Source organism: Gopherus evgoodei, chromosome 2 (genome assembly GCF_007399415.2).
Source record: "Gopherus evgoodei ecotype Sinaloan lineage chromosome 2, rGopEvg1_v1.p, whole genome shotgun sequence".
Taxonomy (NCBI): Eukaryota; Metazoa; Chordata; order Testudines; family Testudinidae; genus Gopherus; species Gopherus evgoodei.
Window position 1 is genome coordinate 93,134,379 of NC_044323.1, and position 20,934 is coordinate 93,155,312.

Sequence of the window (20,934 nt, forward strand, 5' to 3'; positions counted from 1 at the left end):
ATTACCTCCTAAGGCATAATCATGGCTGCGAGGAATTTAAGGGTCTCTGTTGCTTTAACCTTTCTGATCACAGCCAAAGCATTGAAAATAGACTAGCTAAGTTGCGTGACATTGTCACTCACATAACGCAACATAGTGACAATGATTGGTGGGGTTTTTGCGGTTTTGGTAATTGGTTTGGGTGGCTTAAAAGCATTTTTAGCTCCCTGCTAGTAGTGATAGCGATTGGTTTGCTCTTCTGCTGTGGTCTGCAGATAGGAGTGCCTTGTTGTAAAAGTTGTCTGTCTGCCCTCCGTCAGCCAACAGAAATGTACCCTCTTAGGGCAGTCTCGCTACCAACATCGGGTGGCCTACCTTTTAACCTTATTCTAAGTAATGAATATGAGAAAACTCAACAGAAGGCCTTTGAGTATTCTCAAAGGGGGGATTGTTGGGGGGGGGGTCAGGCCCCGAATAATTGGCAATATGGCGTGGGGTTAAAAGTTTACATTCTCAGGCCTGCCATTGCCGTCGAATTACCCCTTAGATGAATCAATATGTTCCTTTAAAGCTAGCATGAGTACATGTAATCATTTATCATTTTCTTTTGTTCATGGTATAAAATGTAATCAAGCAAAGGGGGGCTCTGTAGTGTGGGTAAAGGATATAGTTTAATTAAAGGATCCGGTACTTAATGAATCGTAAATGATGAATTGTGGCACCTGCGAACATCTTTGTAAACAAGTGGGGTATATAAGGTGGGGAAGAGGATAGTGATTCGTGCATGATCTGAGATTGTATATCTCCTTGCACCTTATTTGACTCAAATAAAGATACTTGCTTCTCCACTCCGGTGTGGTCATTGGGGATACGCACACCGGGCAAACAAACCCCAACTGTTGCCCCCCCTGCAACATTATGCTGGAAAATTTACCCTAGCCCCACAAAGTGTGCAATACATGTCTAAGGTACATTTTTTGGCACAGCGTGGTCTGACAGGAAATATACTACAGGCAAATTGCACCTATTGATGCCGCCACTATAATTGGAGTGTAATGTAAAGCCAGAAGAGAGATGTAGTGGGAGAAAATTTACAAATATAACACAAATTTTAAAAAAATTCACACAGATAAACTGAATGCAGGACTGCTATTGAGGAATGTTTTCATCTATGGTAGCCTTATCGAATGTTGGCCTTTTACCTTTTATCTATTTTTTTCCATAATCTTAATCTTCAAAAACTCTTCTTAGATCACATATTAAAAGCTATTTTTCTAAAGTAACATTTGCTTCTCCCACTGGACCAGATTCCAACAGTAAATCTACTGCATGTTTTATTAACATCAGTGGTTCATTTCTTATTTCCCAGATGACTCCTTTTTTCAAATGAGCAAGAACTTAGTTTCATTTACAAAACAAAACAAAAAGGAGAAAACCTTAACAAAACCATTTACCTGCTACTTAATATCTATCATCTGTCTTCTGAATTGCTACTAAGTTTCCACACTCTCAAATTATTTGTCTCCCTCTTTCACAATAACACTGTAATTTCTGCCTCAGCAGTACCATATTCTAGCAGAACATGAATTAAAAACTGCATGTGACATTAAGCAGCAAAAAGGATTATGTAAAAGGGTCATTTCAGCCCACTATGAACGAGTGGTGACTGCAGTTACAGCCTGTCAGTTAATTAGCGTTCAAGGTGTATAATAGATTTTATACTTTCACTTTGCCTCAACTGAGGATAAAAAAGGGGTTAGCGATCTCTTCTTTCGGGAAAATAATTTATGCAAATATTATTTCCTTCCATGAAATCCCTGTAAAAAGACAAAATCAAACCAATTTTAGAAACAGCCTCTTAAGGTTCATTATAATCTGCTCTTCAAAACGCAATTCAGTTCACTGAAATGAAGAAGAGATCAGGGCTAATGGTTAATTTTCCCCCCTCCTCATTTATTCTAAACTATCACATTTATTAAGAGGATAGGCATCTTAAACCAAGGTTTGACAAAATGCTGTGTCTCAGAGACAGGCTGTTTCACTGTTTGCCTTTCCATAACATTGACACGTTATTACTGTGATTTATACCAATTCAAAAGAAAACACAGACAGGAGGAGCAGACACATACAAATTGCAGAGGCTTAATGTTTTTTATGAATAATTGTAAGCAGCTGATTCTGAGCTCACTCTGGTGAACATCTGGAGTAAATCCATGAAAACCAATAAAGAGTTAACCAATGTAAATAAAACTAGAATGAGGCCCTAAAGACAATGCAAGGGAGCATGGGGAAGTAAGGACCCACATGCAGCTACATTATGGCTACCAAGATTGTGACTCCAATTCTCTTGTAAAGCACAGCCCTTGCACTACCATAGACAAGTGGCCAGGGTAGGCATGGGTCAGGGAGGATGAATACATGGCTTCTGCACGCTCCCCCCAACACTAAACAGGCCACTGGACCCAGCCAGGTGCAAGGGGAAAAAAGTACACTAAACTCTTTTCAGAGTTGCAATAAGTTACTTGTTCTCCCACATCACTGAGCTTAAAGGGTCAACCTAGCTCTTAGTGAATACCAAGTATTAATCTGCAGTTGAGACTGTGTGAATCAAATAGAGCTGACATCCGGATTCTTGATCTTACACCACTGAGTGAAACTCAGGCCATAGGTACACGTGGTTGGTATGCAGTACCGGCCCTTCTCTCAGGTCCAGAGCAATTTCTGCAAAACGTAAGCACCTTGTTTTCTGGCTGTGAAGAACGCCTTCTGCATGTGAACTAAGGCAGTGATAAAATACATTTACATGAGTCTGAAGAGAACCTGCATGAAACAGTAGTTCTAAAAAAAAAGGTGGACCACCGCATTTTGACTATTTCAATATAAACAAACCTCCAGCTATTTTCTAGGCAGTGGCCAGAGTACGGGTTGGTAGCATGATTTTGAGTAGAGTCCTACAGCACATATGATAAGGCCTGTTCACTGCAGTACATATGCCATAAATAACTTCTGTAGATGATACCGTTTGTCTAGGTGCAGACAAGTGCTGTTGTGATTTCATATAGTCAAATAGGAAAAAGCAGATGTCCACTTCCTCTATCCCTAGTGAAATGGTGGATGAAGGAAGGACAAATCCTGCTTTTACTAATAAATACCTAGCTTTACAAAGTAGGTAGCACCAGAAAATGAGGCACAGAAACTTGACCATGTCACCTATCAGGCCCTCTGATTCTCCATCCAGTGTCCCTATCTCTGGATCAAACTGCTTCCTGAGGGTCATAAAAGGTGAATGAAACACTCATCGACTTCAGTGGCAGAACGACGGACCCATAAAACAATTCTTTTCCTGTCTAATTCTGGGTCATGTGTCTGCAACTGTCCACAGGAAGATTCCAAACTCAGTTATGGGCCTCAGTGAACTGGATTTTTGGAGCAGTTATGTGGAATATCAAATAATTCTTTGGATTATTTTACTAACTCTAAAAAGGAGTGATTAAAGTGCCTTCAAATGAGGGTAATACCTCAGATGGCTTCCAGCCAAAGTCTTCTCTTCCCACACATAATGTCTTACAATCTATCTATAAGTGAGTAAAAAGCAATGGTGATATAATCTGATTTAATAACCTTTAATGTGAGTTGTGGGAAGTCAGGATTTGGCCCAGTGAATACCTGTTCAGATTCTAACAGTGATAGACCACTAGTTACTGACCTGGAGAAAGATAATGGTGCCTGTGGAAGCAGATACACTATTACGCTGGCAGTCAACAGAAATGGATGCATTTTTCTTTAGACCATGGATTCTCACCACTGGGGTGAAACCCTCCTGGCCTTTCCATATTGCTAATAGCAGGGGTGCCCTGGATAGATGGAAGAGGCCCCAATGGGTGCCCCATTATGGAAAAAGGGAGATCCAATATGGAAAAGACTGAGAACCACTGGCTTAGAGTACCTCTTGAAATATAACAGCTTGGCTAGAGAGGAGAGGGAAACAGCTTAGGCAACCTTGCCGTGGTTCTCTTTGAGAGCCATCATCTTTTCCCACAATATTTGACTCCCATTTTTCTGAATGTTGACTTGTAAGATCTTCAACTGGATACCCTCAATTGGTTTTGAAGCTCAGTTCTCCGGCTGGCTTCTCACATTAGGAGATTTTTTATAAACCTGTGTTTTGGTTTCTATTAGGAAGCAGTTCATTGTTCAATCAAACAACATTCCAGATGTACATTAGCCCAGTACTTATCTCTCCACTTGATCCTCTTGAAAAGAGAAAAGCATTAATAGTGTCATCTATAAATGGTATCAATTCATTTCCCTGGTTATGTTTGTCTGACAGTTACAATATCTGAATCCACAGCAGTTCAGTTGAACTTCACTCTGAAACACCAGCCATAAGAGGAATTACATATTAGGGTAAAAAGGCACACATAGCTTTTGGAAAGCCTGTTCTGACATGGGAGGCCAGAACAGAAACCAGCCCTAAAACTAAAGAGGATAAAAATGGAAAGGATGGCTGTAATGAACGCAGTGATGAACAAAAAATGTCAGATGAAAGCTGCAGCATATGAGGTATTGGTCACTCACCACACATTCCTTTGCTGGCTCACTAGGTTCAGCAGGCAGAGCTTCCTGTTCAGGAACAGCCGCAACAATAGGAGCAGTGGCAGCAACAGGAGCAGCAACAGGTGCAGCAGCAGGGGGAGAGAGGGGTTCTTCAGCCTGGGGTTCCAAAGATGGAGCTTCTTCTGCCTCAATCTTATTTAGTATTTTTTTAAATGAAAAAATCATTCAAGAACATTTGAAATTGGGGAACGGGAAAGAGTGCACAACTACAGTTCTGTATTTATTATAATTCTCTTTCCGTGGTAGCTGTCATAACAGGCTTGATCCTGCAGACCCATGCTTCAGAGAGGATAGCAGGACTGGGCCTCGTAACAGTAATTAACCCCTAGCATTTTCATCTTCAAAGCACTTTATGTGTATTTAACTGATCCTCACAACATCCCTCTGAGGTAGGGAACTGGTATCCTCCCAGTTTTAGAGGTAGAAAATGAGGCAAAGAAATTAGATGACCTGAACAAGAATATTCTGAAAGTCTGTAGCAGAGCCAGGACCTGAACTCAGAGCTCATAAACCCCAGTCCAGTTTCTAAACCACAAGGCTATTGTAACTATGAAATTTTAAAACAACCCCTTGTTCTTTTATATGCAGTTTTGACTGTTCTGAAAATAAATGGTCCATGTTCTGTCTATTTATGCTGGCTGTAGTCATACCAGACAGCCGTTTATAGGAAGCAAATATCATGGACCGAAACAATTTGCATTCCTGCTCTTTTCCAGGTCCAGTGTCTACCCTTTCTCACATTAACATTTTATTTAAGTCTGGTAGAATTAAAATAACCAGTTAACTCCACACCAGTCACCTATGTGGAATCCATCTTCTGAGCTATGTTACCATGATTTGGATTCTGTCGAATTTTAGCATGCATTTGTTGTTAGCATAAGGATGCGTCCAGGAATACCAGTCCTGGCACAACCTCAATTCTGCAGCAAAGTGCCACCCCCCAAAAAAAGAGAAGGATTTTCCACCTTTCGTAAGACAGGTTCCAAGTAATTAACGTAACAGCGGTTAGTTTGTTAGTAAAAATACTTAGGGCAGGATTTGTTCCATCTAGAACGGGAGCTAAAGGCTGGGCTCACTTACACAGAATAGCTAGCTCAACCAGACAAAATAACCTTAATGGATTAGTCCATCATGAACAAATTACTCTGTACGTTGCAAAACTCAGAAGTTATTCAGTTCAGTCAAGCATTTTTCATTCACATTTAATAACACCACACACTTGGGTAGAAGGTCTCTTGTGATATAAAAGGTAGCCTCTATAAAAGTCTCTAAGAGATTAAAACATTTTCTTTTCCAATATTTTTCAAGTAAAATCAAGAGGTCTTTACTTATTTTTCACTCAGTCCTTAAATAGGCCAATTCCCACTGCAGTCAATGGAAGTTTGCCTACGTAAGGATGTCAGGAGTTGGCACGGTATAAAGACACATTCATTATATTATACCATGCTGTGCAGCACATTTCTATGTAATGAATTAATATTACGGTATTTCACAAAAAAGAAATCAGAAACTGGAATGAAAAACACTAGACAGTTCTACCTAGGGAGTCCACTAATAAGCTTCCTGAGGTTTAATACTATAAGTAAGACTTAGACAATTGTTATAATGCAGATTATATTGATTTTCTTCAAGTTGCTTGCACACAACAGGATTTATCAAGTAATCTGCAGTCTATTTGCCATGTTTGAACTTCAGCTAAATACTGCCCAGAGTACACTTATTGAATGATGGAAATACATTATTTGATTACGTTTCTGGATATATGCATACGTACTGTACAAAAGCTGCACCAAATAATATTCTCAAACTTTTCCTGTTTGGCAGTGGTATACATAGTGTATGTCTCTATTTCCTATTATGCTGACACTTCATATTTTTCACGTCGCCTTTAGCTAAATCAAGACTGCAGCAGAATATTGGTGAGAATAAATTGTCTACCAGAGCATGGTCACTTGCACAAACATTTCTAAACCCCTGTATGATAATAAAAATGAATGTGTCAGATTAAATATATGAAAAACCACTGATCAGAAGTAATATTTCCAGCTGGATAAATTATGACAAAGATAATGTATTATTGTAACAGAGAATAAAGTTGGTGCCATTTTGGGCCAGCATCTACTTGGTTAACATTGCACAGTGGTGTTTATTAAAACCCTTTCTTGATTGCAATGTCTGCATAAGTTATAAAAAACGAATATAAATTATGTGCAAACTGACCAGTGCTGTTATATTATAAAACTAAAATTCTAAAAATTAAATTTGGAATATTTAAAAACATCCCTTTTTAAGATGCTAGGTGCAGGGCAATGTTTCTGGTTGTTGTGGGTTTATTTTGTTTTGGTTTGCTTTTGTAGAAAAATGTTTGAGTGGGGAAAAGTTCACAGCTACACAGAATCCTTAGTCCAACTTTGCAAGAAAAAGCCACAAGATTTAAAAGATGGGAGCACATCAGTGCAATAGATGCATTTACAAAAACACAACACAATATTTTATGGGACATTTAAAAAAAGAAATAAAATCCACAACTTACCAAGTTATCTACCACATTCTGATTTGATTGTACTGTGAATAGAGAAGTGTCCTAAGGACATACAAGAAGGAAGCAAGAAAAAATATTTTAGTAGTCTACCAAAGGCTTGGTCAGGCAACGCTCTCATTGACTTCAGAGCTTTACGTAAGTAAGTGAGGGACAATCAGATACCAAAACAGATCATTTTAATAACTTTACCTCAAATGTAGACAATTAAACATTCTGGTTTTTTAGAAATACTTTATGGAAGAATGAAAATTTATTAAACATTATCCTGATGAAGGCACAGAAGTGTAGAACTGAGTTCACGGTCTCACAATACACCTAACTTAAAACAGCTCTATTAGAGAGACAAGGTGGGTGAGGGAACATCTTTTATTGGACCAACTTCTGTTGGTGAGAGAGACAAGCTTTCGAGCTTACACAGAGCTCTTCTTCAGGTCTGGGAAAGGCACTCCACGTGTCACAGCTAAATGCAAGGTGGAGCAGATTGTTTAGCATAAGTAGTTAGCACACATGTAAAGGACCATTCAAGGTAGAGGGATGAGAATCTGGGGGCAGGTCTACACTACAGCAGGGATCAACACTCTGAGATCGATCCACCGGCAGTTGATTTAGCAGGTCTAGTAAAGACCCACCAAATCGACAGCAGATCGCTCTCTAGTCGACCTCTGTACCCTACAGAGTAAGGTAAGTCGACAGGAGAGTTTCTCCCATCGACCCCCCCCGTAGTGTAGACTCTGCTGCAACTTGACCTAAGGTATGTCAACTCCAGCTATGTTATTCACATAACCGGAGTTGCATAGCATAGGGCGACTTACTGTGATGGTGTAGACATAGCCTATGATATGTTTTTAAGGACAGAAGCACAGAATTAGCAGTCCGGGGGGGGGAGGGGAGGAGACTACAACAAAGGTGGCTATAGCTCACCTTTATACTCTCCTGATTATGTGCTGTTCTGAGGCCTGGACTGGCTAAATTATGGCAGCCTGCCCCTATCTTTCTATGGGAGGCAGTACTGCTCAGAATCTCCACAATGTTGTCCTGTGGCCCTGCTTACCCCCAGACATGCTCCCAGCACATCCCCTATATAAAACCTGGATTTATGATGGGGTTCTTGGAGGATAATCTGAAGCCATCTTCCTCAGTTCCTGCACTGAAGGAATTCTCCCTCGGCTGGATGGGGTTGTTAGGGCTTCTTTCAACAAGAGAAGAGTCTGGCCAACATTCATTTGAAAGTCCCACCCTAAAATTTCAGTGTAAATTTAAAATCCACATGTAATGAGGCAGATTTTTAAGTATTGGCCTCCATTTTTGTGTTTGTAATTATTTGTTCTATTCTGTTCTACCCTGCTTAAGTTCTTTTCAGTACCCATCACATAGTTATCTTAGCAGGTGAAGATGCATAGATGTCCCTATGATGTTAACTGTCCCACCAAATAATTGTGGATGCAAAATTGCACCAATAATTTTTTCAGGTGCAAAGGTGGAAGACAGCTTTTAAAATCTGGTCCATTATATACAGTCAGGTCATTTACAAAATACTAAGGACAAATTCTGGTCCTACTGAATTCAATGAGAGCTCTGATTTATTTAAGTGGTACAAAGATTTGGTTCTGTAAGAAATTAATGGTGACATTTTCTTCCCCACTGATTTTCTTCCCCTTCCAGACCCATTGTATGGCTAAAAAGGCTAGAGCAGCATAAAGGGGCATTAAAAGCCCCAATTCCGGCTGTGGGAGTTGGAAGCTGTCATAAACAGGTAGTTAAGGGTTAATGTCTCTTTTACCTGTAAAGGGTTAACAAACAGGGAACCAAAAACACCTGACCAGAGGACCAATCAGGAAACAAAATAAAATCTCGGTGGAGGGAAGCCTTTGTTTGTGTTTTTTGGGTTTTGCTTTGTTCTCTCTGGGTCCTGAAAGGGACTAGACGTGCAACCAGGTTTCTTGCCAATCTCTCTGCTACAGTCTCTTATATATTCAGAATAGTGAGTATTAAGTAGGAAAGGCGGTTATAGTCTTTTGATTGTTTTTTGTATTTGCAAATGTGTAGTTTGCTGGAAGTAATTTAAATTGTATTTTGCTGGGGGGGGCTTCTCTCCAGTGTCTATAAGCTGAAAGACCCTGTAACTTTTACCATCTAAATTAAAGAGATAGAAAAAAAAAGTAAAAGTTTTCTTTTTATTAAAAGTTTTGCTTTTTAAGACCTGTGTGTTTTTTTCTCCTTGTTAAGGCTCAAGGGAATTGAGTCTGTACTTACCAGGGAATTGGTGAGAGAAGGGAGGGGGGAAGGGTGGAATCCCTTTGTTTTAGATTCACGGAGCTTGAATCTGTCTCTCTCTCCAGGATAGCCCAGGGGGTGGGGGGGGAACCTGATTTCTCTGTGTTGTGATTCAAGGAGTTTGAACCATGGTGATCTCCTAGTGTACCCAGGGAGGGACAGATCTGGGAGGAAGAAAGGAAAAGGGGCGGGGGGGAATGGTTTATTCCCCTTTGTTATAAGACTCAAGGAATTTGGGTCTTGGGGGTCCCCAGGGAAGGTTTTGGGGGAACCAGAGTGTATCAGGCACTCCAAGTCCTGATTGGTGGCAGCTTATCAGATCTAAGCTTAGAGGAATTCATGCTGGTACCCCAACTTTTGGACTCTAAGGTTCAGATTGGGGAAATATACCATGACAGAAGCTAATGTGCCTTCTGAGGGCCATATCACAGGACTTAGTGTAAGGGGGGTGAGTGTGGGAAAGGCAGGAGCAGAGGCACAGCACTGCAGAGATTCCATGCAGCACGGTGGTGGCCCATAGGGTTGCCCAGGGATGCTGCTGTATCTTAGATAGGACCCAGGGCTGACAAAGTTATGCTGGTGGCCCTGGAGCAGCCCAAGATTGTGAGGGTGCAAAGATCACTTAAAGCAACTTTTCCCCATCATATTCCACTTTTGCTGCACCTCTGCCCAGCACCGAGTAAACACCACTAGTAAATTTCTGTGGTTAACAAATAATCTAGAACTAACTTCCTTACTGGAAATCAGATTTTAAAAAATGAACACAAAGGTGTACACACAAGTGTAAGAGTTGGTGGAAGAATATGAAACCCACACTTAACATTTTGGGGTCTGAGTAAATTCACTTCAAAAAAATTCAAAACACAGTAGCTTATTGGGGGAAACCTTAGCCCCATAGAAGTGGTGGGAGTTTTGTCATTAACTTCCATGTTGCCAGGATTTCTCCTGAAATATTGGTGCTGTATCAGTGACATTTAGAATGACCAGACAGCAAGTGTGAAAAATCAGGACAGGGATGGGGGTGATAGGCGCCTGCATAAGACAAAGCCCTGAATATCAGGACTGTCCCTATAAAATTGGGACATCTGATCACCCTAATGACATTGGGTATGTCTACACTGGAGTCATGGGATGCGATTGCAGCTTGTATAGATATACCTATGCTAGCTTTACTCAAGCTGGACAAGCCCACCCAAAACCCTGGTTAATTACTCATGGGGTCAGCGTATCATAGAATCATAGAATATATGGGTTGGAAGGGACGTCAGGAAGTCATCTAGTCCAATCCCCAACTAAATCATCCCACCAGGGCTCTGTCAAGCCTGACCTTAAAAACCTCTAAGGAAGGACATTCCACCACCTCCCTAGGTAACCCATTCCAGTGCTTCACCACCCTCCTAGTGAAAAAGTTTTTCCTAATATCCAACCTAAACCTCCCCCACTGCAACTTGAGACCATTACTCCTTGTTCCGTCATCTGCTACCATTGAGAACAGTCTAAATCCATCCTCTTTGGAACCTCCTTTCAAGTAGTTGAAAGCAGCTATCAAATCCCCCCTCATTCTTCTCTTCTGCAGACTAAACAATCCCAGTTCGCTCAGCCTCTCCTCATAGCTCATGTGCTCCAGCACCTAATCATTTTTGTTGCCCTCCACTGGACTCTTTCCAATTTTTCCACATCCTTCTTGTAGTGTGGGGCCCTAAACTGGACACAGTACTCCAGATGAGACCTCACCAATGTTGAACAGAGGGGAATGATCACGTCCCTCGATCTGCTGGCAATGCCCTTGCTTATACAGCCCAAAATGCCATTAGCCTTCTTGCCAACAAGGGCACACCGTTGACTCATATCCAACTTCTCGTCCACTGTAACCCCTAAGTCCTTTTCTGCAGAACTGCTGCCTAGCCATTTCATCCCTAGTCCCTATGCTGAAATCCAAACTGGCTAGATTAAAGATAACTTGGGTATATCAACATGAATATGCCCATTATGTATGATGTTTGGGAATGGAAGGGGTAACTCATGGTCTGGTATTGTCCTCCACTCCTTACGCTTCTGGCAGTTTGAGACCCGCAAAGCTTAAGGCCAGTCCTTGTCCACCCTTGACAACACAGAAAATCTCTCAAACATGTTTATTTCTTACCTGTGTGAATCCATTAAATGTGCTGCTGGATGCCTAATAGAAGTGGAAAGCAGAACAAATATAATTAGTTTATTAACTCAGAGAATAATTTTCTTAGTTGAAAATTTAAAAAAATGCCAAAAATACATCAAAAATAATATAAAATAAAATAAAAAAAGATGAAGGGCAAGACAATTAGTGAGAGAAGCTACTTGGTAACATTTTAATAGGCTAAAAAAGACAGAATGATTGCTCTTAGGATTTTGAAAAGACTGTGGGTGTATTTTTTTAGAAAATATAAAATACAAAAATGGGCTTTGATGGTTTAGAGCTGAATCTTATTTTGGATAGTTGCATGAGAAATTTTCAACAAGATTAGCAAGGGGTTTAGAGGAGGCAGGGGGAACATGTAAATGGACTGTTTATAAAACACAGGGTTAAGCACAACCTAAGGAACTCTTTTTCTAGACTATGCTACACACTGGGGTAGGTACCTCTTCTTTATCAGCCTCAATTTCCTGGTACAATAATCCATATCTCCGGTTAGCAATTTCATCTTCAGATAAATCTGAGTTGTTGGTCTCATTGTCTTTGGGACTAGTTGAACTCTCAGTGCTAGCATTTCTGGAATTTCCCACTTGAAACAGAACCAAGGGTCTAGCTATCTCCTTTCTTGGTCCAGAGTTGCTAATGCTTGCCTGCTCCCCAGATAAGCCTTGTTTTAAAGATATCTCCTGATTTTTATTGCTTGCAGTTACACCCATATCTCCCCAGCTATTATCTATACTTCCCAAGTCTTGGGTAGACCATTTATCACTAAAGCTTGGCCAGGTGTTTTCCATATTACTTTCCTCTGAGTCTTGTTGCTTAGAGGAAAACGGCCAGTTATCAAATCCATTTGTTTGGCCATCTGACAGACTAGAAAACCCCCAGGGATCCTTATTTACTGTGGGATCCCAGTTTGCCAGCCAGGGATCTGTTTCCAAGGCTCCTTCAGGGACACTAATGTTACTACTATAGTCTTCGGTCACTGCAGGTGCTGACCTAACTACCAGTGGAACTTCCACATTATTTAAACCAGAATCACTGCACTTTGCATTAGCTTTGTCAGCTGACTCAGGCTGCAGTGCCAATTCTTTTTCAAAGGGTATAAAGTCAGCTTGACCTTCATCAGCAGCACTACCATTTTGGAAGGTGCTGAAGCTATTGTCTTCAGTTTCTTTAACAGACTCTTCTGCACTGAATGATTCAGCATCACACAGAACTTTTCCAACATCTGCAGTGTCCTTTTCACAGTGGTCTGTAACATCTAGGACAATATGTCCTGTAACATTTATGCACTCCATGGCTGTCCTCCCTCCAATAACACTGCCAGCATGGTCTAAGTCATCCAAACACTCTGTTTCATGGTCACAATTCCAGTTATCTAAGAGATTCTCAGGTTCAACATCAGCACATTCTACATGTTTACATGTGTTCTCTGCTATGTTAACCCCATCTTCCAACCCTGTACTCAAACTTCCAGGAACTATTTCATCTATCTCTTGAATGACATTTACCCCTTTAAATTTTATTTGCCCATGATTTTCCAGGTCAGTTTCCTCAAGGTAATTGTCAACAGTTGTCTCAGTTTGCTCATTATTATATTCTGACTCCCATACAGTTTCTATCTCAGTGTTTTCTAGGATTTCATGGTCTCGTTTTGCTAAGCCCCTAAGAGGTTCTACTTCACTGTGTTCTTTATTTTCATAATCTGTCTCTTCAAACTCCTTTGTATGTTTTATCTCCTTGAAGTTAACAGCTCTGGTCTCTACCTTTTCACATGGCTCCACACCTGCCCACAGAGACTCTTCTTCCTCTTGCTTCTTCTCCTCTGCCTTTTCCACATCATATGGGGATTCATCCAATAAGCTATTAGTTCCAATGATAGGCATCTCACAACTGGATTCATTCGCTAAAGGCTGATCAGTCTCCAAATCTTTGCATGGGATATTTCTAGCATCTGAATGTGCCTTCAGTGAAGTCCTCTGATTTTCATCTATAGAAGATGACCCTGGTGCCTGATCCTCCTGCTCACCTACAACAGGCCAAACACTAGCAGACAATGTACCAGGGGATTCTCTTGAGGTTTGCTCTGCCTCAGGGAAAGGCAAAGCACCACCTGCAGTGATCTCCTGGCTGACACTGGCTGTGCTAAGTTCTAGGCCCCAGTTGAGTGAACCTAGATCAGTTTGGGATCTGTTAATATCTTCTGTTGACCCATTGTTTGGGGTTTCCTCCATGACCAGGTTACACAGGGAAAGACTTTTTGAAGAATCAGGCTTTAGGCAAGCAGAAAAGCAAAGAAAAGAACAAGATGAAAAAGATAACGACGGACTTGATGAGACAACACAACATTCATATTATACTATAGTAATTTTAATTTAAAGATAAAGAATGCAAAATAAGTAAATCAGTTTAAGGAAAAGTTATGTGGTTTGTAATATTTAGAGACAATATCTAGCAATCTAAAGAATGGTATTGATAGATGAAAGAGAGAACTATATTACATCACATTGATTAAAAGATGAATCTAAAACAGTTAGAGGTTCAGGAGGTTTGCTTACCGGTTGCACCAGTTCACTGCTTGTCTGTATGGAAGAAAACCATATAAATAAATAAATGTAACACTAAACCCTGTGGTTTATCTAAACTGTTGTTTTGTTTTGTTTCAGTGCCATATGGATTACCAATGGTTATGGACCTAGCAGGGGCTGCTCAGAGCTGGCTGATCACATGGGTGCTGGCTCTCTTCCATGTTTCCAGCTGCTAACTCACATTAGTAGCTAAATGTATATTAAATAGTTTTCTAACATTGTTGTCCTATGTAAGTAATTTCTGTGCTTGTCCCAAGGATCTCATTCCATCACCAACAGAAAGGGAAATTGCTCTGCGTGATCATGAATGGGATGGCAAGTGATCCAAAAGACAATAGGTCTGGTCTATGCAGTGTAATTGTAGCTGTGTTGGTCCCAGGATACTAGAGAGACAAAGTAATACTAGAGAGACTGACAGTGGGTCTGATGTCATTTACACTAGGTCCCTTTACACAACTCCCTGGCAGGGGCCTTACTGTAAAATAGATCTGATTCTCTGTTACCATCCACCTTGCACAGACATTTGCATCAGTGCCAAATGGGTGTAAAATGCTGCCAAATTAAAATGCCAGCTATTTACAAACACTTTGCACTAGTACAAATGACTACACAAAGCGCAGGGCAAAGGTTAATCTGGCTCAGTTTGTCTGTTAAGAGGAAGTTCATAACATAATAAAGCTTGTGAAATCCCTGATCTAAACTATTTAACAGTGAAGCCCTTGTCAAGCTTGTTACTTGTTTTAACAGGAGTGGAGAGAACTAGAATTAGCTATAAAAAAGAAAAATATTGACAAGCTACAAAGGAAAAATGTGAGACACGCAGACTTACAAAAAACATCTACTATTCATTCAGTGCTATAACTTCAAGAGGTTCTCATGGCATTTACACTGGCTTTGAAATTAAAAGTAAAAAATTAAATTCTAACTAATATGTGTAAACGAAACCTTAATTTTTCTTCTGGACTCTGATTAATCCTCCCTAAGAAGCAGAGATGAGCATTATAAAAGCATCACACTTGCTATCTATTCATGCAACATGGCTGCAAAATTTTCCTACTTAATGGCTTGAGTCAACAGAAAAGATCCATAGATTTCTGCGCTACTTAAGTCTGCACAAGGTCACAGATTAGAGTTCTTTGGTTCCTCAGGCAGTCTAGACAGCCATCACTTTGACAGAAGGTAGGAAAAAAGCTCATGAAAATGAGCCCTCTTCTTCCTGCACATCATTATACCTGTTTCAGCAGCAGGAGATGGGAGAAAGAGCAATTGCATTTTTCTATAGCAGTGGCTGATTTTCTAAATACCAGCTGATGGTATGTCCACTGTTACTTTTAAATTTACTGTATTTAAAGATCAATTCTCTCTCCACCCCTGAATTTTGAAAAATAAAAAATTAGGTGGCTATTAAAAGGAAGTTCAAAGGAAACAACCTCAGCCATCTGAAAACAGATAACCAGTAGCATCCAATAGCTATTAAATACATGAAAATAAAAGCAGAAAATTGCTGTAATCAGCTTGACTGAGAGAACCCTCAGTACAATTTCTCAATATAAATATCTCCTCTTCATTAGCACTGCTCAGAAGCTGAGGGTCTCCTTCCCTTCATATAAAATTGCCTTCCACCTCTGTGACCAGATACCCTATTTCTGGCCCCAGAGCTCCCAAACCCAGTTTGGTTTCCCTGCTGGCCTGTAATGCACCCCAGGAGGCTTTGCATGGTGCGCCTGAAGCAGTGGACATGAGGCAAAACTTTCTGCGGTCTATTACTGCTGCTGCTGCTGCAGGGCAAACAAATGGAATCCTCAGGAGTGCTGAGGATATTCATGAAAAACTAGCACAGCAGGGACGTAGGAAAAAGATGTAAGGCCAGATGCTCAGCTCATATAAATAAGTGCAGCTCCAGGGAAACCAACTATGCTTACTGACACTGGTTGAGGTTCTAGACCATTTACTTTTGTCTCTCTTTGCTTTACACGGGATGGGTGAGGAAGAATTGTACATATGAATCCCCTGCATATGATACATCTGTTCAGCTGGTAATGCAAGACTTAGAGAGAAGGTTCACTTTAAATCATTTAAATCTGGGAGTTAATTTCATCCCAAGAGGGAAACACCAGCATGATAAGAACAGCCAAACCTTCCTTATACATGTCAGAAACCCTCTATGTGCATCTTCAAAGAGACTCCCAAATAACATTCCCTAATGGCTTTATATGGTATTCGGGATGGGATGAGCAACAGCTCTTGGGAGTGGAGCAGTGGCTGCACCAATGTCATAAATGTACATTATTAAAATAGGATTTTGGCTGATTAATTCGGCTATGGGGCTGTGGTAGATCTGGCTGAAGATCCTATTTCCTTTTAAATTAACCCCCCAGAAAGATTGGTTGTATATGAGCTAGATGATAAAGGTCATAAAACCTTGTTAATATACCGCAATTTGTTGTTTGCACTAATAGGCACAATAAATCACTTTAAATTACCTTGGTAAAAATGATTTTATCGGACCCTGAATCACCAGCATGGCAATTTTAAAGCCAAAAAATGTCACAAGTAGAAGAATCCTATTAACCTGGATGACTGTAGCTCTTTGTTTTTTGTTGGCCAAATAATAAAGACATTTTTTTCCGTCCGGTCCTAATGGTGTTAGGTGGGCTTCACGTACTTCAAAATATTTTGGCATTCTCTATAAATGCTTCATTTTGCCTTATGTGAAAATGAATACAAATCTTCTAGAGTGCTACAGAATCAGAGGCACAGAAACATCTCAATACTCAATGATAAATATTAATCTTACCGTCCATAAATCCCAGGGCAATGTCTGGAAAAAGGGGGAAAAAGATATTGTTGAAAATATTGTTTATACACTATATGTTAGAACTTCTCTGCATTGTGCTGTAACTATACCCGGTGCTTAAGCACAGCCTTAGGATATTTTTGAGGCTGAGGGAGGGCAAATTGAGGGTTGTGATAGTTCCTACTGCAACAAAACTGCACTTGTTCAGTGAGATCACACCACTATGCCTATGACTGGCATGCATGGAAAACTTCAGGTAGGGAGGATAGCTCCACCAATGGCTATAATCAGGGTAGGCAGGGATCCTGACTATAATCAGAGGCTATAATCAGAGGCCAGGGACACTCTGAGTGTCCCTGGCCTCTGTTTGCCAGAAGCTGGGAGTTGACAACAGGGGATGGATCACTTGATGATTCCCTGTTCTGTTCATTCCCTCTGAGGCACCTGGCACTGGCCACTGTTGGAAGACAGGACACTGGGCTAGATGGGCCTTTGGTCTGACCCAGTATGGCCATTCTTATGTTCAGAAATGGAGGCCAGCTACTTGGATCATCAACATAGTCATCAATAGGTACACAATTTTTGCGAGGGACAGTTGCTTGTATAAGCCAGAGATCTGGCTTTCCAGTCTCTGGAGAGTCTTGTCACAATCCCTGTGCAAGTCAGGGACGTATTGTTTTATTTTACAGATGGGGAAGCAAAAGCAGAAAGATTGTGAGTTGACCAATGCCACAGAGGGAAATAGTAACAGAACCAGGAATAGAATTTGGGAATCTCTTGCTTTCAATCCCTTTCTCAGCACACTGGATTTCTATACCTCTGAATCTATTAAAACATTCTTCCTTGTGAACAGAGATGATAAAAGTTAGCAGCTTATCAGAAGAAGGGCCAGCCCAGTTGCATGGCACAGAAGGGAGAAAGCTTGTAGTGACTTTAGCAACATTAGAGGCAGGATGGGTGTCTCTACCTCCCACAGCTATTAAATGATCAAGATTCCTTTCAAAAGATCAAGGGATATGTGGCCATGGTTCCCACAGACCTTAAAGAATAATTTTGTGTGGCTGTTGTAGCAACCCAGGAAAAACCTATGGCTTTAGGTGAAATCAAGTGGCAAACTTTAAACGCTCACAATTGGTTTGCACTGGTTTACATACTGAATGTTCTCACCATAAGCAAAAGGGCCAGCGATGGATGGAGAGACAGATGGATGAAAGAAAGCTAAGTTTAATCCTGACATTAATATTCCCCAAATCCAAAGGGTTTTCACTGGTCTCAAAGTGTGGCTGGGACACTTTACAATAGATAAAACTTATGCTCCAAAGAGGGTACAAAATAAAAACACAACTATCAAAAAAAAAATCAAAAACTGTTTTGAGAACTGCTACTAAATATTTGCCTAACTTTGAGGATGGAGCATATTGCATTTGCCTTCCTGTCTTGCTAAATGCCTTCACTCTAAATTTTATGAACGCCTGAAGCAAGTCTTCAGCTTATGTAATGAACTACTTCAATTTTTTATGACTACAAAACCCTTTTAATAAATCAAAACCAATTACTTCAGGATCCAGCTTTACTGTGGATGAACAACATCATCCAGTTCTCAATTAGTTTATTCCCAGATAAGTATTTCTTTTCTGGACATATCCCAATTGATAATTATCCGCATGCATCTTAATAGTCTATTAGCTAACTGTCAATACTTTCCTGAAAAATTATGGGCCCAGTTCTGCAACCTTTGCTCAAGGAAATGATCAGACCTATTGATGCTAAAAGTCCCATTGACTTTAGTGGTACTATGTATGTGAATGAGAAATAATTGTAAAGTCAAAGTTGGAGGGGTGCATCCCATGCTGGTGTCTGATGTTAGTACTACAATTAAGGAGCTACCAGTATTTCCATTAGAAACTCTGTTTTGAGTTGTGGCTTTTTTGTTAGTGACAATAGTGGTGTTTGGGGAAATTTCTTTGCATCCTTTTATCTCTCCTCCCCCACAATGTAATAATCTTTCCCAATCTTAAAACTCCATGGTGTGAAGGCAACACAACTCTGGCATGTCAGCAGAACTATTTCCCCCAATTCTACTATTTTAAAAAGCACAAAAATTAAATTCCACAACAGTGGTCTTTCTTAGGCTGATGGAGATGTCTGTAGACACACTCCAATAGCATTAACTTGACTGTTCAGATGCAAAATACCAACTGCCAAAAGAATTTAAAGTAACATTAATTCTAAGGGATGTTATCTCATTCCCATCTGAGGAAAAGGTGGATTTAAGATGTTAAAGTCAGGCACTTGTGGGTGATATGGAGATTTGACAGCTGGGTTGTGTGGCAGGACTGCGTGCTCTGGAAGACAGGATACCAGCAGGGCTCAGAATGAAGATCAGAATGTTTCTCTGGCTGGGTTTATTAGCTGGGGATGATAGAGACTAGGTGCTTGTGGGGTGCATGTGTAATAATTACTGTGGAGAGAAGGGACAGAACACAGAGGGTGGCCTGGACTGTGAGGTGTTGGGAGGTGGGAAGTTACTGCTGGAAGAGCTCGCAGACTCAAAGCTGGAATTTTCTGTCAACATTGAATGCATAAATCTAAATCCAAGGATTCTATTTTTTACAGGGAGGGAAATTAAACAACAAGCAGGAGGTGATAAAGCTCCATGATAATTAAACATTGAAAACTGCAATGAGAAATCTGACTTGGAGTTTGAAGTGCTGATACTGTGATGTTTTTCTGTCCCCATATGTATCAATGGAAATCATCACAGATCTATTATATAAACAGGCGTGCTCACCAAATAAATTAATTCAGAGAGAGAAAGATCACCAGAAAACCTGGATTGTCTCAATCACCTGCCTTGTCTTCTCGCTCCTACAGCACTGTTGAGCTCCTGACCAGTTGATTTAGACTCTAACTACATGACAGTTCAAACCATGTCAGGCCAGAATCACACTGAAACGTGGTCCTTGCTAGCAGTATGTTAACATGGTTTCTCTGTCTGCTGTACAAGAGGCAAGTCCATGCTGGCCAGAAAAATTCTTATCACCTGACTAGCAGTAAGTATATTTAGAAAGGATTCTATTAACATTATTTAGGATCAGTACAGACAGAAGCTTAAAATTGCAGCTTCACTAGGTCAAGCCAGCAACTCCTATATCACCCATAATTCTGCTGAGGGAAGCTACCTTCAGTCAAGATGGCAGTTCTAGATCATTGTATAGTACAGAATAATTCTTCCCTATAATATCCCACATGAAAACATGTGAGACCATTTTATTTTCTTTTTCTTATAGTCATAACTAAAACACATTTATGAAAAAGAAAGCCAGTCAGGTCGTATTCTGTACTTAGTACAAAGACTCCATCACAGCATAGTGGAAGTATGCTGTCCCTATAAAACTGAGCGTCTCCAGAGCCACATCAGTAATAGCTGGATTTATAAAAAAGAACCTGTTAGCAAAACAGGCTTGGGAAGATTACAACATTTCTTCTGAGTTATTCTATGGTTTGAGAAAAAGTATAATGTCAGAGTCAAAGCCATCAGTTACAGGTGGCTGCTCTCCTTAACTATAATCTCATGTTAGACTGACACTTCTCTCTCTCCGCTACCCTATCACCAAGTTGTACTGGTATTGCTGAAGTAGGAAGATGAATGGCTAATGAGAACTCAGGGAGATCAAGTTTTTCAGAAATTGTAAATCCATCATTCATTAATTTGTGAGGCAGATGTTTGTTACCAAATTCAGCACACACTATTCCTGTATAGCATACCTCTAGCAAAGAAATACCTGAGACATGGGTGAGTGGGTTAGGGTTATTCCTGTTGATACCACTTCTGGCTTGAAAGGGTCAAAGTCCAGATCTAGCAAACATTCCTCTTTCTTAGCTTCAGGAGCTTCATTCTGTTGGAGAAGAGAAACCATTGAGCTATCCCCCCTAGACAACTATAAGAGGTTGTCTCTACTACAAG

The 20,934-nt window shown here is 40.4% G+C and overlaps 1 protein-coding gene across 2 annotated transcripts in view; it reads right to left on the bottom strand.

Moving 5' to 3' along the window:
- The window catches only part of AMPH (amphiphysin), a 212,222-nt gene that overhangs the window by 44,674 nt on the left and 146,614 nt on the right, over window positions 1-20,934 (bottom strand). For both annotated transcript variants that reach the window (XM_030551375.1, XM_030551374.1), the window contains exons 12-17: window positions 20,753-20,866; window positions 16,968-16,991; window positions 14,141-14,164; window positions 11,556-11,588; window positions 7,130-7,180; window positions 4,558-4,728 (exon numbers count right to left, since the gene is read on the bottom strand). In XM_030551375.1, the coding sequence (XP_030407235.1) occupies window positions 4,558-4,728; window positions 7,130-7,180; window positions 11,556-11,588; window positions 14,141-14,164; window positions 16,968-16,991; window positions 20,753-20,866 (417 nt within the window). The remainder of the gene's footprint in view (window positions 1-4,557; window positions 4,729-7,129; window positions 7,181-11,555; window positions 11,589-14,140; window positions 14,165-16,967; window positions 16,992-20,752; window positions 20,867-20,934) is intronic.